General features: G+C 36.0%; 4 protein-coding genes across 5 annotated transcripts; 2 read left to right on the top strand and 2 right to left on the bottom strand.

The window, feature by feature from the left end:
• Positions 1-1,334: 1,334 nt before the first annotated feature.
• On the bottom strand, positions 1,335-3,809 carry LOC114355835 (uncharacterized). Its single transcript, XM_028308863.1, has 3 exons — positions 3,614-3,809; positions 2,666-2,801; positions 1,335-2,241 (listed from the first exon to the last, which is right to left on the bottom strand). Exons 1-3 carry the CDS (start codon positions 3,624-3,626, stop codon positions 1,887-1,889), a joined length of 504 nt encoding a protein of 167 aa, XP_028164664.1. The 5' UTR covers positions 3,627-3,809; the 3' UTR covers positions 1,335-1,886.
• Positions 3,810-5,743: 1,934 nt separating this feature from the next.
• Positions 5,744-6,120, bottom strand: LOC114355847 (uncharacterized). Its single transcript, XM_028308878.1, has one exon. The coding sequence runs from the start codon at positions 6,021-6,023 to the stop codon at positions 5,820-5,822; it is 204 nt and encodes a 67-aa protein (XP_028164679.1). The 5' UTR covers positions 6,024-6,120; the 3' UTR covers positions 5,744-5,819.
• Positions 6,121-6,573: 453 nt separating this feature from the next.
• On the top strand, positions 6,574-11,042 carry LOC114355825 (ATP synthase subunit gamma, mitochondrial-like). 2 transcript variants are annotated; one of them, XM_028308847.1, is made up of 8 exons: positions 6,574-6,681; positions 6,869-7,043; positions 7,556-7,634; positions 7,885-7,942; positions 8,360-8,517; positions 9,170-9,334; positions 9,896-9,998; positions 10,491-11,042. In XM_028308847.1, exons 2-8 carry the CDS (start codon positions 6,880-6,882, stop codon positions 10,652-10,654), a joined length of 891 nt encoding a protein of 296 aa, XP_028164648.1. In that variant the 5' UTR covers positions 6,574-6,681; positions 6,869-6,879; the 3' UTR covers positions 10,655-11,042. The 2 variants fall into 2 exon arrangements, with proteins under 2 accessions (XP_028164648.1, XP_028164649.1); XM_028308848.1 differs by having other exon boundaries at positions 6,604-6,685.
• Positions 11,043-11,447: 405 nt separating this feature from the next.
• LOC114355826 (ATP synthase subunit gamma, mitochondrial-like) lies at positions 11,448-17,806 on the top strand. The gene is made up of 6 exons (XM_028308850.1): positions 11,448-11,555; positions 11,811-11,868; positions 14,868-15,025; positions 15,685-15,849; positions 16,529-16,631; positions 17,256-17,806. Exons 1-6 carry the CDS (start codon positions 11,463-11,465, stop codon positions 17,417-17,419), a joined length of 741 nt encoding a protein of 246 aa, XP_028164651.1. The 5' UTR covers positions 11,448-11,462; the 3' UTR covers positions 17,420-17,806.
• Positions 17,807-18,182: the final 376 nt, after the last annotated feature.

The raw sequence follows: 18,182 nt of genomic DNA, 5'->3' as shown, positions 1-18,182 counted from the left end.
ATAAACATACACTGGGTAAATTATTTACAAGAATACAGCTAAAATTACTCCTTCCACTCGTCGTCGTCTTCTGGAATGTTGTCGGGCTCCAACATTTTATTTAAATTGGAGTCTTCACCATCATTCATCCTGTTGAACAACGAAGTCAGAAGCTTCTTGTTCAGATGATCTGTTTGACTTATTTCTCGTGTTGGCTGCTCCTGAATTTGTTCTGGGTTTCCCATTACGTTCTTCTCTGGAGTAGGCATCTTGAAAAGTATACCAAATGCTCTAAAATCTAATTAAATTTTAACAAAAACAAATGAAATTAGTCACTCTTCGCTGTCAGTTTTAGATAATTCTGCCAAAAATAAATGCTTGTATATCTGGCCTATTTCGTTTAACCCTTTTTTTTTTTTTTTTTNTTAAATACCTTTACGCCTGAGTTAAATGACACCGACATCAAGGTTCATCAATTTAAGGTTAAAATAATAGGCAGTAATGTGTGAAGAAAGAGCTTCTATTCTGTACCTACCTATGCCCGTGTATTTTTGATCGGTGTCAAATCGGAGTTTTTGGTGCGGGGTGCGCGGGTGTTGCTCGCGGCGTGAAGGTCAAACGCCCAAGGTCATTGAGGACTCTAATCGCCTTAAGTGAAACAGCAAATCGAACGCACAGTGTTGATAGAGGTCTGTGATTGGTTCGGGTGTCACCCTGTGCGTCGATGTGAGACCTCATAGTAATGTTTGTGAATACGGGTGGAAATGACCTGAAGATGACAATAACTTTATGAATAAAATAAAAAGACTTGAATTTAAATTATGTAAAAACATTTATTACAATAATCATCACACCATGCGTAATTCTAATATCACAGTATCAGTGTCGTGATTTCCAGCTATTTTATTTAAATCCAAAAATATTTTAAGATTTTCAAACAGAATAAATTTTACATCATATAAAATTCTTACATATTCACGACTTTTTTTGTTCGTAAAAAAATATCATTAATTTTTCTCACACAGAAAATTGTTTTAAAGTATCAAACTTATAAAATACTCAGTCATGCATTAACAAATACGATAAAATTATTAAATTTGTAGTAATTCTAAATGCTGATAAATTGTGGAATAAAATTCAATGATCCCATATTAAAATTTCTTCATAAAGATAAATAGATAAAATAGATATTATAATAATTATTAATAGTACCTATGCTTATCGTAACAACAAAGAGTTGTTAATCTATATTTTTTACAATTATTATCTGTTGCGATAACTTTTATTATACGTTTTTTATACAGGAGCGTACTAAGATTATTTTGAGATAGAATAAATATTTTTCTCATCACCTATTAAAAGTTATTTTAAGTAGATGAAACTAAAATTGAACGCATTTTTCAGCAAATCATGATGGCAATTATACGGTGGGATTTATTTAGTTTTTATAACCACCACATTCAATTTACAAATTTTAAACAGCATAATATTAACTTTGTAACTGGTACAAATATTAATGTATTAAAACATAATAACAACTAAAGATTAGAACATTAGACAACATGTGTTTCTAATGTGTGTGACAAAGTGGAACACAAAATTTTTACTTGAGCAAGTAATTTAAACGATAAATTATTTTCGATATCTTGATTAAACAGATTAATCAGTAATGCCTCTGATCAAAGCAATCAAGTTTTAAAAACACATTTATGTGCGTTACAGGACGATACACAAATATCGGACACAAGTTTTAAGTGTTTTAATACGGCCCTGAATCTGGCACGTATTTTCATAATTTAAAACGACGCTCAAAACTCAATTCAAATTTAATAACATTTAAATCCATTCTTGAATGAAGACTCACATAAGCGTCATTCCACAATAAATGCACTATAAGAAAAAATAGCTTACAACATCTCCAATACATAAATGGAGGCGATAATAAGAACTACCCTCAATCTGATCCAAAGATAATCGAATAACTCCGTCATTTCTTCATTTATCGTATCGTAAATCGATCCAGAATCGTTTAGGACGAAATTCTTCGAGTCTTTCGAGAAATCTCTGCCGAAAATGCCGAAAGTTAGCAAGTTGTCTGCATTTGTAACTTCTAAAGTCACCTGTTTACTGTTGGCGGCCATTTTGAAGGCTTCAGGCTCAATTTTAGAGCCTGTCGTCAATATAATGGGGTATTGTATGGTTTCGGTAAAGTTAGCGGTGATGGAGATATTCTCGAACTTTACGTTTGTACTGTTTTGAGACCTGGAAAAGGATAAAACAATAATTAAAAAACTTAGGCATTCATAAAAACATGATTGACTTGAGCATACTTTTCCCACAGTACAGTTTAACTCTTAATATACAAGATAAAAACATAAAATTATCATTAAAGATACAGCAGAATTAGAAGAAATTAGGAGGAAATCGAAGCTAAATCTTTTCATAGTGGATGACGGATAGTTAGATCTTTATCAAATTTTAATCATCATTGCTGTTTGTCAAAATTAATAAGGTCAAATATACTTCATTATCACAAGCCTCTCCAAAACATAGTCTCCTCCCATAGTCTTCCAGCGAAAAATATTCATAGCAATCTTTGACCAAAAGTAACAGCTTGTCTGATTTTAATAAATCAAGCAGTAATTATTAAAAAGGCCTTGACAAAAGAAAGTCAAGTAAATCTTACCCAAGAGAACAGCTTCGTTTGTACAAGCCAGCGCAAGCGAATACGGCGCAAGTCTGCGAGCCGATGTTGTGAGTGTGGTCAAAATGGCGGACGCCGTTGAACGCTGCCAAGCCGTAGTTCACGTCTTCTTTGGGCCCTGGGTGAAGAAATTTATGGATATTAGAATGAACATATTTATACACAAGGTATTCACAATTTATTACTAATATAAGCCGCTATCAACCGGTCATTATCGAAATCATGGGGGGAGCCTATGGTTCAACAGTGGACGTCCTGTGGCTGAAATTATGATGAAGAGGACAAAGTCAACTTTCTCAAACCGTCTAGGGAGTATTGCGAATTTTTCTATTTGCCTTCGGCAAATTAGAGAGGGTGTCGTAAGAGGCGACTTAGGGACTACACATCAAACAGAGAATGGGCAGCAGCGCTCTCTGAAAAAACATCAATCTTTTAAACTGCGATCTCCAACCCGCCTGCCAAGCGTGGAGATTATGGCAAAACCCTCCACTATAGTGGAGGAGGCTCATAGTCCAGCAGTGGACTGTAAAGGGCTGTTGATGATGATGATGATGAAATTAGAGAGGATCATGATCCTGCTGTGATAATGAAAAAGCCATCATGATGAAAATATAGGCAGAAACCTAAATAGGGTGGGCCAAATCTCATCATCAAAAATAACTTTTAAAAGAATTGGGCCAGATCGAAACGTCATAAGACTCATGGGTTCAAGTATAAAAATAAATGCAATATCCCAAAATAATACATGTTACTCTTATATCTATCTGATCTGTAATCTGACGTAATTAGATTAAGTACAATAATAACTAACTGATAGCTTACAATCTCATGCGTTATAAACTGACGGAGTTCACAATTTTACGTTGACATAATCCAACATCTTTAGGCCACGGATAATTAATGAAAACAGTAAAAGAAAATTCTTCTCACCATCAAATGCCATCTTCACATAGAATTCGCAGCAGAAGCCATCATGGCAGACAGTTTCCTTATAACCCTGAGCACTGGCAGCGACATCTAGCGGTCTGATGATGTACTGGGACAGGTCTTCAGCAGGGGAGGACTTTAGCTCCAAAGAGTTTACTACTGGTGGGACGATTTGCTGGTCTGTGAAGGAAGCGTGAAAAATATAGGTTTTAGAGGAAAATTAAAATTAATTGTTGAAAATTTCCTTGATTTGTGAAGTAATTGTGAAGGTAATTGTGATTATTACTGTTTAAGGAAAACAAAAAATCAAGGTTTTTCTTATAGGGTTAGAGAAAAGGCTAAATAGTTCAATAATGTTCTTCTTGGAGTTATAGTGAAATAGCTTTCACTTCACTTATACATGTTCCAAATATAGTTTACCCTACCAGCACTTCAAGACAAGATATCGGCTGGTAATGAGACGAAGTAGTGGAAGAAACTCAGTCACTTTTATTACATTGAAAAGCAATCGTTATTGGTTTGTTATATTTTAAAAAATATTTATNTCTGATTATATTTTTTTGTCCCTTACTCTATGTGTATCAGTTAAACCTAATAGTTTCATGAATTTTCCTATTTTAAAAATGACAATATAAAAAACATTTATAACTAAAATGTTTACGTAAGCATAGGGGGAGGGGGTAAGTGCTTTGCTTACTTTTGATGACAAGGGGGGCGGGGGGGTAAAAAATGGTAAGAAATCTGCTTACGTAATACTTGAACGGCCCCTTAGGCGCCGCGCACGAGTGGTGGGCGCGTGTGCGGCGTACCTAGTGCGCGCGGGCGGGCACCACAGCAGGCGCGGCGCTACCGTCCCCTCCTCGTCCCAACTCAGGCGCTTGGGAGCTAGTAGCCCCACTTTACTCAGCGTCGTCGGGCTATCAATCCTATTGTGTTATTCCTACCTACTAGTGTACTGATTGATTTCCTTTCCAATCATTTGGTTTTCTTTAATGCTGCCCAAGTACCTATAACATGCACGTAAAAACAAAATATTATAAAAAATATAACTTCAATAAATCTTGTATATCTATTTTATATTAAAATTCTATGATAAAATCCAAGTCCCTATAAAATACTAAAGGTACCTATATTAATTTTAGATTTTCATACATGAACACAACTGTGTCTTCACATTTATAACATACCACCACTTCTTCACTCTCAAAGGACCTACTTACTTAAGTGTTCAGTTTTGCACTATGCTATTGTTATTTCAAAGCAGTTTGAAAACTCATCGATATGTTACTGTAAAAGCTCGAACTACGGTTAATCTTAAGATTTAAGTGTAAGTCTTAGGATTTACCGACATGAGTTGGTAAATGTAAGTATTTCTGAAAATACGACGATTTTTTCGAGCTTTTACCATTCGAATTCAGTATATGCTAGGTTTTACATCTGTCAGCTGGTAGATGTTGGTTTTAGGAATAAAACAATGACTAATTCTTTATGGGGAATTATAACACGATCGACTAAAAAATAACTAAGCGACTGATGATACTTACTGTTTTAATAACTTGAGCGGTATGAATTTGAGTAAGCGAAAAATTCGAATATTGATTAATATAATCAAATGCAGAACGAGCTTACAAAAAGTGGGTTATGTTTAATCCATTTTAGATATTAAAATTCTGTCCGTGCGACTACATTACTAAGTGAGCGACTAGAAATACAAAGAGGGCAACTTCAATATTAAGATAGATTCGATTTTTTCCAATTGAAGTAATTTCTGATGATGATGATGATGATGAGATGCGCTGAGCACGTTATGACATGTTTTGTTTTTCAACATTTACCGTGCCATTAATGTAAATCCTAAGATTGACCAACGAAATGGTGGTAAGAGTTCGAATCGCAAACCTTTTGGGACATTTACCATTAGAAATTGGTAGATCTTAGGTTTTACTGGAATATCTTAGGATTTACTGCAATTCGAGCTTTTACAGTAACAGATAGAATCACATTATAGTGCATTTATACAACGACCTGAAACACTTGTTTGGAAAAGGAGACATGGAAAGTGTGACAGGAGAAGTAAGTATGTAGTATCTAAGCTTGTGTACATAATTAATAATATGATATATATTTTTAAAATAAGGTTGGTACAATTAAAGCATTTTATTTGTATAAACATACACTGGGTAAATTATTTACAAGAATACAGCTAAAATTACTCCTTCCACTCGTCGTCGTCTTCTGAAATGTTGTCGGGCTCCAACATTTTATTTAAATTGGAGTCTTCACCATCATTCATCCTGTTGAACAACGAAGTCAGAAGCTTCTTGTTCAGATGATCTGTTTGACTTATTTCTCGTGTTGGCTGCTCCTGAATTTGTTCTGGGTTTCCCATTACGTTCTTCTCTGGAGTAGGCATCTTGAAAAGTATACCAAATGCTCTAAAATCTAATTAAATTTTAACAAAAACAAATGAAAAATTAGTCACTCTTCGCTGTCAGTTTTAGATAATTCTGCCAAAAATAAATGCTTGTATATCTGGCCTGTTTCGTTTAATTTGGGGTATTTTTAATTTGGCTGGCTTATGAAACGTTCCGTTGCAGGATTATCTGATGGTTTTATTTGACGTTTGAGTTTCACTTTTAATCTAGTAATTATTTATAGTTTTAATTTACAACAAATACACAATGAATAAAAAGAATAACGTTTTGTGATGTGGACACTTATTTTTATTCATACAATCCTTATTATGTTATGAAAATTCCGCTAAACGAAACATTTCCAAACGTCATCACAGATTGCTGCGTTCTGGAAACATTAAAAATTGTTTTTAAAATGTGTAGCTATAATATTTTCCTTGTATCTAAATATTTTCTTAATTTTCGTTTTTCCTTTAGCATTGATTTTATAGCTTTGGTAACAAAGTATTTAATTTTCAGTAGATTTTTTTTACAGCTGAATATATTAACCAAAACGGTGCGTTCACTTATTTTTTTTTCTGGCATCCCACATCAGACGTTTTCAGCCAGCGACATTTTTCGTCGGCTGGTGATTTTTACTAAAAAAAGCCCACAAAAGTTAGTAATTGCCTTTTATTTACGTTAATTTTGCGTTACCAATCAGTGCTCAGTTGTTTTTTCGGTGCTCCGTGCTGTACATTACGTGAAAATATTTTGATAACAGCAAGTCCAACCTTCTTACATAACTTGGGAGTCTGGAGGACATAACCTGTTCATAAATCAATTTTCTCGTTATTTTTCGCAGAAGCCGCAAAAATGCTGGGTCGTTTCGGGCCGGGTGTGTGCACCCAAGTGGTTGCTGTGGTTAACAACCAGCAGAACCGTAACATGGCCACATTGAAGGCCATTTCTATTCGATTGAAGTCGGTAAAGAACATTCAGAAGATCACCCAGTCTATGAAAATGGTGTCAGCTGCCAAGTGAGTTTCTGGGCGGTTTCAACACTGCTGTAATGTGTGTGAAGTGTCCTTGTAGGATTTTGGATGAGGATGATCAAAACCATGTAACTAGCCAGTAAGATAAGTTGTCACCACATAGGAGTATAAAAAAAAACAAATTAGGTATGCTTTGTTACTGGCTGAATAAGTTTTGAATTGGAACTTCTATGGAATGCCTAGTTTTGACATTTTCACTTGTTAAAAACAGTTGAAGGATATTAATTTATGTTCAGAATATGGATACACAGTGAAGCACTTTGGTATAGTGAATCAAGTACCTGCACAATCCCTTTCCTACTTAAAATATAAATTTGTACCAATTTCAACTGGGTATTTTGCTGAATGTAGTACAATGTAAGGTGTAGGTAAGGATTGAATTATTAACACTAATTAAGTAGAATTTTGGATCATTGTTACTTAAATTCGTTTAGATTTAATAAACGTTACTTTTATGTAACAATACCCATTTTTTAAAACAAAATGTGTTTTTTTAGATACACTCGCGCTGAGCGTGACTTGAAGGCCGCTCGCCCCTACGGCGAGGGTGCTGTGCAGTTTTACGAGAGGGCAGAGGTAAGATTAAACCAAATGTTAACTTTTCTTGCTTATAAGTGTTAATACGCCAGTACAATAAGTTGCTGGAAAAACAGCCATTAAAGACTTGAGAATTAGTAAAGAATATACCTGATGTATCGACAGACTTGTATTTTCAGAGATAAGAAGTACCAGTTCAGACTAGTTTGAAACAACACCCTCGGTGTATCTTTTACAACAAAATGGTTGTGCAGTTATTATTTTTCAACATGAATGTGTTTGTCTGCAGGTAGCTGCTCCAGAAGATGAGCCCAAGCAACTGTATGTTGCTATCACCTCTGACAGAGGTAAGTCCACCTTGGTCATCATCGTGGATTCAACCAAACAAGTAAATATTAATCTCAGAATAAAAACTCAATTTGCCAGTTATACCAGGAGTTATTATCAGATAAAAGTAAGAAAATAAGAAATGAAATGTTTTCTAAACATCTAAATCCCAATAAATGAGTTCATACTAATCTACTGTCTAGATTTTTACAGATATAAGTATCAAATGTGGGAGTCTGTATAAGCTGCTCATCATCTTGACGTTAATTCTTCTTTCTGTATTGGAGACTAATGCCCATTATCACCATCAATCCCTAATTTTTAAGTGACACCTATGAAAACACAATTCATAATTTATGTGTAACCATAGGGGTTGCTTAAAAAATATTGATTGATGGTGAAAACGGGCATAAATGACCTTGTGATGATCTTCCCAGGTCTTTGCGGCGCGGTGCACACTGGTGTTTCCAAGGTGATTCGCCTCAGGCTTCAGGAGCCTGGCGCGGAGAACATCAAGGTCATCTGCGTGGGCGACAAGTCGCGCGGTATCCTGCAGCGCTTGTATGGGAAGCACATCATCAGTGTGTGCAACGAGGTAAGGTCAAAGTATTGGAAGTAAATAGTTAAGACGCGAACAGGCGACATGCCCAAAAAAAAGTATTTAAGTATGTTTATACCCCGTTGTCTAGTACCCATAGTACAAGCTTTGCTTAGTTTGGGAATAGAAGCGCAGTGTAAATGTCCAAGGATATTTATTTATTTATTATTTACTGGTCACAGACATTTCTCAAGGATGTTTGCAGATGTACAAAATATGTGCAGCCATTGGAGAATATTTAACCTGTTATGAGTTCTGTTGCAATACACTACTCATCAATGAAACTGTCTTACTTTATGTGAGCTATCTTTGCCAAATCTTTATTCTGTCTTGGTTTAATAAATGGGATGTCTGTTGTGCATATTATAAATAAATTTTAGCATAAACTTTATTGTCTTGGTTCTATAAACGGGCATCATATATTGTGCAGGATACGAGTATGGTCCTCCGAGCCGGATACTCGATTGGTCCTTCGAGCCGGATACTCACGTGGTCCTTCGAGCCGGATACTCACGTGGTCCTTCGAGCCGGATATTTATTCACAGACAGAATTTCTCCTAGTAGTAATAACCACAACTTCTGCACTAGGCTCGCAGGCGTGAAATCAGGATAAGAACCAACAACCTCTTCATAAACAATCCGTCCTCAGATCGGGCGCCTCCCGCCCACCTTCATGGACGCGTCCAAGATCGCCAGCGGCATACTGACGTCGGGCTACGACTTCGGCTCCGGCAAGATCATCTACAACAAGTTCAAGTCCGTCGTGTCGTACATGCAGTCCGATTTGCCGTTGTACAGCCAGAAGGCTGTTGAGGTGAGCTCTAAAAACTAACAAAGTTACACTAACATCCAGAGATCCCTAATTTTTAAGTGACCCATTTGAAAATAAAATAATAGGGGGTCACTTAAAAATATGGATTGATGGTGAAAACGGGAATCAGTGACCTACAGACAGAGAGGTCACTAAATCAAATAAATAGCAGCATTCATGATGACAAACTATGTTTGTTTTTGTCCTAGACTTGTGCCAAGCAAGTATATGGTACCAAATTTGAAATCCGACGACGAATCGCATGTTTGATTTTTGTCTTGAGAGTAGATTAAATTAATACTAGTGTCGTAATAAAGACCCCTGACTGCTTACAGTTTAGAATAGCTTAACCAAAAGTTTCCTTCTTTTAGATAGATACGTATCTCCTTAATTCCTTATATTTATTATCTCCTTGACAATAGTCAATATTTACAAAAATAAAATTCTACTCTCTTTTAGATTCAACAAAATCCTGCCCAACATTTTATAAGTCACAACCAACTTGCTATTCTTTGGCACATGATTAGACCAGCTTTTTTATGAACTGAATGTTTTCGTTTCCAGGGCGCTCCCAAGCTGGCAACATACGATTCTCTGGATGCTGACGTGATCCAATCCTACATGGAGTTCTCGCTCGCTTCCATGGTCTTCTACGCACTCAAAGAAGGTACATAACACTGCTATCTGTCCTTACATAACTTTAACTTAATTTTATCTTGCTAGGAGAACATATTAATTTTTGGTGTAATATTTATTGGATACCAGTAAGAGCCACAGCACACAGTCATCTACTTTAAGCATTAGCGATCGGCGATTTTGTCGATACAGTGACAAAATCGCCGATGCAGCATCGCGATTTCATTCGTTCGAACGCGGTATCGGAATCGCGCGTATTTAGTATTTAATTTATTGCCTGCTATCGCCGCGTCAAGCTTCTTAAGTGTGCGGTGTAGAATGTGTGGTCGTTGCATTCATCTTCTAAAAGTCGCAGTGTGGCTCTTGAATAATTTTGAAAATTAGTCAAGCCCGTAAAAACAGGAAAATGGAACTGTCAGCTTTTTGATAAATCAATAATAAAATACAGCAATTACTCGGTGACTAATCATTTAACCTCATTATCATTAATGGCAGCTCACTGATAAACAATCTTCATTCCCAGGTGCGTGCTCCGAACAATCTTCCCGCATGACGGCTATGGACAACGCTTCCAAGAACGCCGGAGAGATGATCGACAAACTCACGCTCACCTTCAACAGAACCCGACAGGCTGTCATTACCAGAGAGCTGATCGAAATCATCTCTGGTGCCGCCGCCTTGAACTAAACATCCGGCTCGAAGGACCAAAAATTGACATTTTGGATCTACGTTCTTTTTGGATGGGTTATATGGAAACGTCTGGAAATTGTGGGTGTTTATTGAATTGGTCCTTCAGTTATATTCTCAACGATATTTATTCTATTCTACATACTGCCGGTTCAAGTCTTTGCCGACATTCCGATATGAGTGTTCGGAGGGTATCCGTAAAACACGCAATACTCGACACTGGCTTTAACACCTTTACCGATATTCTGGGACACTCGTATTTATATGTAAATTGTATCAAAATAAAATATTCTCGATGGCGAGTTGTTATTAACTAGAAAATGTACAACTGAAACCGATTATGTAAGGATGCAGTGGTATTTAGCAATAAAGTATTGTTTAGACCAAATGTTTCTTTTTTACCTAGTCTTTNACCACATACCCAGGAGTATAAATAAAAAACAAATTAGGTATGCTTTGTTACTGGCTGAATGGGTTTTGAATTGGAACTTCTATGGAATGCCTAGTTTTTACATTTTCACTTGTTAAAAACAGTTGAAGGATATTAATTTATGTTCAGAATATGGATACACAGTGAAGCACTTTGGTATAGTGAATCAAGTACCTGCACAATCCCTTTCCTACTTAAAATATAAATTTGTACCAATTTCAACTGGGTATTTTGCTGAATGTAGTACAATGTAAGGTGTAGGTAAGGTTTGAATTATTAACACTAATTAAGTAGAATTTTGGATCGTATAGTTACATAAATTCCAGTAGAATTAATAGACGTTACTTTTATGTAACAATATCTGTTTTTAAAGTCAAAATGTGTTATTTTAGATACACTCGCGCTGAGCGTGACTTGAAGGCCGCTCGCCCGTACGGCGAGGGTGCTGTGCAGTTTTACGAGAGGGCAGAGGTAAGATTGAACGAACTGTTAACTTTTCTTGCTTATAAAAGTGTTAATACTCCAGTATACAATTAGTTGGTCGAGAAACACCAATTTAAGACTTAAGAATTAATAAAAAACATTCCTGATATACCTAGACTTGCATTCTCAGAGTTATGAAGTTACACCAGTTTAGACTAGTTTGAAACAACACCCTGGGTGTATCTTTTACATCAGAATGGTTGTGCAGTTATTATTTTTCAACATGAATGTATTTGTCTGCAGGTAGCTGCTCCAGAAGATGAGCCCAAGCAACTGTATGTTGCTATCACCTCTGACAGAGGTAAGTCCACCTTGGTCATCATCGTGGATTCAACCAAACGAGTAAATATTCTGTTTCAGCCAAATGTTCTGTTTCAGCCAAATGACGTCCACTGCTGGACAAAGGCCTCCCCCAAGGTTTTCCACAATGAACGGTCCTGCGCTGCCCGCATCCAGGCTCTTCCCGCGACCTTTACCAGCGATCTATCTCATAAGATCCATTCACTAGATCCATTATGGATTTACTGAGATTTTATTTTCCAACTAGATCCACCGTGGATCTAATGAGAAGTTGTTTATCATTTGATACACCATTACTCCTAGTCGCTACAAATGGATCTGAGGAGAATATTTTTCTCATTAGATACAACTTTTTGTTATGGATCTAGTGAGAAGAAATTTAAACTACTACATAAAAAATAGTTGCTCAACTACATACGAAATTTGTTAATAATGGTTATCTAACTTTTTCAATAACGCCACTCATCGGGGGTTCTGGGTTTAAATGTTATAATTATTATTTAAAGATATGTTTTTTATATGAATTGCAATAAATATAATTTAAATCATTATATTTATTGCAATTCATATAAAAAACAAAACAATAAAATACAGACTAACTAAAAATTTGTCTTTTTCAATGGAGTTCTAAAAACAATGGATATCTTTGCAATTGTCGATAGGATTCATTATGGCTTTTTTGTATTTAAAAAAAACCACCTGTGATTTCGATGTAATTTTTCTGTAATTTTGATTTTCTTCCCGAAAATGAAGGATGTATGTATGGATAATTTTTGTATTATTAGTCCATTTTCTTCCATAAACTTTGAATTTTTGACGATTTTCAATATCTAATTACTACATGTTGTGATATAGCATTGGAAAGAAGAGAAGCTAGAGATGTTTTTAAGATCATTGGCAATCCATTAACATTATCACCATTCATTTTTTTTAATCAAATTCTAAGTTGAATTTTTTTCGTGGTTTTTATTTTTGTAAAACTTTGGCGGCTTGTAACTAACTGTCATTATCTGGATCTGAAATTATTTTTATTTGACTAAAAACATTATTCGATATTAATTCCAAATCAAAAAAATTGGCCAAGTGCGTGTCGTGCCACGCGCAGTGTAGGGTTCCGTAGTTGTCCGTCGTTACCACAATATATTTCAGAAGTAAGAAATTACTTCATCTAAAGTCACTTTTAATATTTTCTTCTAAGGAATTTTATTAGGTATGAAATTTTATAATAAATGAGTAAAACGACTATTACTCTCGAACTAACTGATCTATCTTAACCGCTATAGTTTTCCTTGAAAGTTCATAAAAAGCACTATTATCATGAATTTTTCCAGATTTTTCAAGTCAACAGTTTTGCAAACGGATCCCTAAATAGAAAAATGGTCTTAGAAACCCCTAATCCATTTTAAAAAGGCTATCCAACGATACCCCACAAGATGGGGTAGAAGATGAAAAAAAAATCATCCTCATTTTACATGTAGGGGAGCAACCCTAAAAAAATGTTTTTTTAAATTTTATTCTACCATTTTGTCAGCGTGATTAATATACAGGGTGTTAGGTAAATGGGTATATGAGCCGACACTAGCCCATGTTAACATGGTCATATAAATGGTATGGTGAAGTCAGAAAATTGATATCTTCATTTTAATTATTTTATTTTTCATACAAATTGGATTTTATAAAATTTATTTTGTATGAAAATTGAAAAAATTAAAATTATGATATCAAATTTCTGACTTCACCATACCATTTATATGCCCATGTTAACATGGGCTAGTGTCGGCTCATATACCCATTTACCTAACACCCTGTACATACCTCCACAAAATTACAACTCTCTAGTGAAAGTAGTTTCCAAGCAAAACCTCGGACAGACAGACAGACCAGACATATCGAAACTATATATATATTCCTTGTCAGGACTACGGAACCCTTAAAATGGTTAAAAATTCTCGAGAAAAAAAATTTAAGCAGTATTTAGGTCTAATTTCGGAAAAAAAAAACAAAAACATCAATTAAAAAAAGCTCACTTAGGATCAAATGGGCGAACTTGTATTCTCAAAATGACCTTACAACACTCACGAAGTTTGTCTAACCTTCCGCCAAACACCCTGTATACACATACACTCGAAAAACATAACCCTCCTTTTGTCCAGTCGGATAAAAAGTACCGAATGACGGACATTCAATTATTACTTATTTTAAAATTGGCATTGACGTTGGTTGTAGTCTATCCAAAAAAGTTTATCTAGGAGAAACACTGGATCTAGTAGTACTAAAATCTCTGTAGATCCATGGATCTGAGTAAATGTATCCAGTGGGATAAACAATGTCACTAAATCCATTGTTATGGAAATCAATGGAAACAGTGGGAAAAATTCTACATAGATCCATGCTCGAGCATATCAATAGATCTAATGAGAAAAATATTTTCCTCAGATCCATTTGTAGCGACTAGGAGTAATGGTGTATCAAATGATAAACAACTTCTCATTAGATCCACGGTGGATCTAGTTGGAAAATAAAATCTCAGTAGATCTATAATGGATCTTATGAGATAGATCCTTTACCAGATCGTCGGTCCAGAGTAAATATTAATCTCAGAATAAAAACTCAATTTGCCAGTTATACCAGGAGTTAATTATCAGATAAAAGTTTGGTTGAATCGGGTTTTAAAACTATTCTCATTACAAAAATAAGGAATGAAATGTTTTCTAAACATCTAAATCCCAATAATTATAAGTTCATACTAATCTACTGTAGATTTTTACTTAGATATGAGTATCAAAATAATGTGGGAGTCTGTATAAGCTGCTCATCATCTTGACGTTAATCCTTCTTTCTGTATTGGAGACTAATGCCCATTATCACCATCAATCCCTAATTTTTAAGTGACACCTATGAAAACACAATTCATAATTTATGTGTTACCATAGGGGTTGCTTAAAAAATATCGATTGATGGTGAAAACGGGCATAAATGACCTTGTGATGATCTTCCCAGGTCTTTGCGGCGCGGTGCACACCGGTGTCTCCAAGGTAATCCGACTCCGGCTTCAGGAGCCTGGCGCTGAGAACATCAAGGTCATCTGCGTGGGCGACAAGTCGCGAGGTATCCTGCAGCGCTTGTATGGCAAGCACATCATCAGTGTGTGCAACGAGGTGAGCTCAAACCCCCTTATTAATAAAAAGTTACACTTGGGATGAACTCTGGATTAAAATGACATTTCCATACTAAATGACAATTTAACTAGGGTGTAACTTTTATTAAAAAGGGGGAAACTTTTTAAAAATTGGATCATAGTCCTAATAATGGACGTTTGGAACTGATATGTATTGATGTTAGCAAAGAGTAGTTATAAGTACTACTACTCGGAAATGCGAGTCGTCAAGTCCTAATTGTTTATTACTATGTAGGCATCAGTAACCGCATCTCAAATATAGCTTGCCCTACTCATCATATCAACGAAAAAATATCGGTTTTAATTTTTATTTTGTTTTAATTTTTATGGCATAATCTTATATCAGCTGCTTCTATCTACTAGTGTTTCAAGTCAACATCTTAATCTTAGAAACTAGCTCTTCTTGTCCGTGTTTTATAAACGTGTGCATGCATAATACAACACATTGTAGTTTCAACCAGTACAGCGCGCTGCAGCGTCTAATCGTTTATTTATTCAAGATAGTCCCTGCCTCTTTCAAGTCCTTCGAGCCAGATATTAACATAGTCCTTCGAGCCGGATATTAACATGGTCCTTCGAGCCGGATAAAAACCAACAACATCTGAACAAATAATCCGCCAATACACAATCCTTTCTCAGATCGGGCGCCTCCCGCCCACTTTCATCGACGCGTCCAAGATCGCCAGCGGCATACTGACGTCGGGCTACGACTTCGGCTCCGGCAAGATCATCTACAACAAGTTCAAGTCCGTCGTGTCGTATATGCAGTCCGATTTGCCGTTGTACAGCCAGAAGGCTGTTGAGGTGAGCTTTTAAAAATAAGTTTTAGCATAAATATCACCGAATTATTAATTGCTCCAGTAATATATTATTCTATTAAAATCTGTAAATCCAACAATAGGGATGATGAAATCTAAATTCTATTTAGTCCGTCAGACAGATAATAATTTCATAATCGAATAATTACAGTAATTAGTTATTAAAGTTAAAATGTCGCGTGACGTCACTTTTGAGTAAAAAATCTACTCAAGCGTGACGTAATGCGCCATTTCAACTTGATGTAGCACTTATTATTTAATTAACCGCTTGAGTCCCAGACGGCATTCATTAATGCCATAACAATTGATTATCTATTGTGTCTAGATTAGCGGGCCTTGAAGGATTAAGAAAGAAAATAAAAAATATGAGTAATATTTTCTAATTATCTGTCTGACGGACAAATAATTGAAATTTTGTCATCTAGCCTATTGGTTCCGATCAGTTCATTGGAACAGGAATTAGTATTGACTAATTTTTGTTTTTCTTTGGAATACATCATACTTATCAAATATCAAATACGTACCAAACTAAGATGGCGCAGCGACTCAAATTGAATCTGCGAATCTCCACTCCGATCTGTTCTATGGCTGCGCCACCTCTCGTTATTAATTATCGACACTGTTTTGATATTTTAATTCTACAACTCCTACGTTTTCAATTCCAGGGCGCCCCGAAACTGGCGACATACGATTCTCTGGATGCTGACGTCATCCAGTCATACATGGAGTTCTCGCTCGCTTCCATGGTGTTCTACGCGCTCAAAGAAGGTACATAACACTGCTATCTGTCCTTACATAACTTAAACTTAATTTTATCATACCTCTTATCTTGCTAGGAGAACGTATTAATTTTTGGTGTAATATTGGATACCAGTAAGAGCCACAGCACAAATGATACAGTGAGAAAATCGCCGACGCAGCATCACGATTTCGCGACTTCATTCGTTCGAACGCGGTATCGGAATCGCGCGTTTTAGTGCCTGCTATCGCCGCGTCAAGCTTCTTAAGAGTAGGCGCACACCGTTGATTTTTAGTTGGCCGATAGTTGTGCCCGATTTTAATTTGTATGAAGAATCGGCCAAATCGAATCGGCGTAGTGTGCGCACTCCCATACATGCCCATACTGATCAACTGCCCGACTAAACTATCGGCCGACGAAATATCAACGGTGTGCGGTGTAGAATGTGTGGTCGTTGCATTCATCTTCTAAAAGTCGCAGATATTAAAAAAAAATAGATATTGAATAATTTTGAAAATTAGTCAAGTCTGTAAAAACAGTAAAATCGAACTGTCAGCTTTTTGATAATAAAAATACAGCAATTACTCGGTGACTAATCATTTAACCTCATTATCATTAATGACAGCTCACTGATAAACAATCGTTATTCCCAGGTGCGTGCTCCGAACAATCTTCCCGCATGACGGCTATGGACAACGCTTCCAAGAACGCCGGAGAGATGATCGACAAACTTACGCTCACCTTCAACAGAACCAGACAGGCTGTCATTACCAGGGAGCTGATCGAAATCATCTCTGGTGCCGCCGCCTTGAACTAAACATCCGGCTCGAAGGACCAAAAATGGACATTTTGGATCTACGTTCTTTTTGGATGGGTTATATGGAAACGTCTGGAAATTGTGGGTGTTTATTGAATTGGTCCTTCAGCTATATTATTATTCTCAACGATATTTATTCTACATACTGCCGGTTCAAGTCTTTGCCGACATTCCGATATGAGTGTTTGGAGGGTATCCGTAAAACACGCAATACTCGACACTGGCTTTAACACCTTTACCGATATTCTGGGACACTCGTATTTATATGTAAATTGTATCAAAATTAAATATTCTCGATGACGAGTTGTTATGAACTAGAAAATGTACAACTGAAACCGATTATGTAAGGATGCAGTGGTATTTAGCAATAAAGTATTGTTTAGACCAAATATTTCTTTTATTACCTAGTCCTTGCCCTTACAAGTAAAGGTCATAGCAGACTTATCAACTCGGAAATGGATCAACACCTTTCGCGCGCTGTCAATCGGAGGCGTTTACATTATGGTGCGGATAAACTCCATACTGCAAGAATTTCTTACAAAGAATAATGATTGCCGCGATTTGATACGGTTTCGATCCCTTTCCGGGTTGATAAGTGTGCTTCATCCTTTAATCTGCAGTGTCACACGAAAAAAATGAGGTGGCATAGAAACTCAAAAATACTAGATGTAAAATTTTTATTTTCTAACTTACAATCCATAACAGTCTTAGCGTTAAAACATTATTCTATAACTGTGTAGCACACAAAATTTACTATTGCTTT

This window comes from Ostrinia furnacalis, unplaced genomic scaffold, assembly GCF_004193835.3.
Source record: "Ostrinia furnacalis isolate ACB-3 unplaced genomic scaffold, ASM419383v2 OfSCF2566, whole genome shotgun sequence".
Lineage (NCBI taxonomy): Eukaryota > Metazoa > Arthropoda > Insecta > Lepidoptera > Crambidae > Ostrinia > Ostrinia furnacalis.
This window is presented reverse-complemented; position numbering and strand designations above follow the sequence as displayed.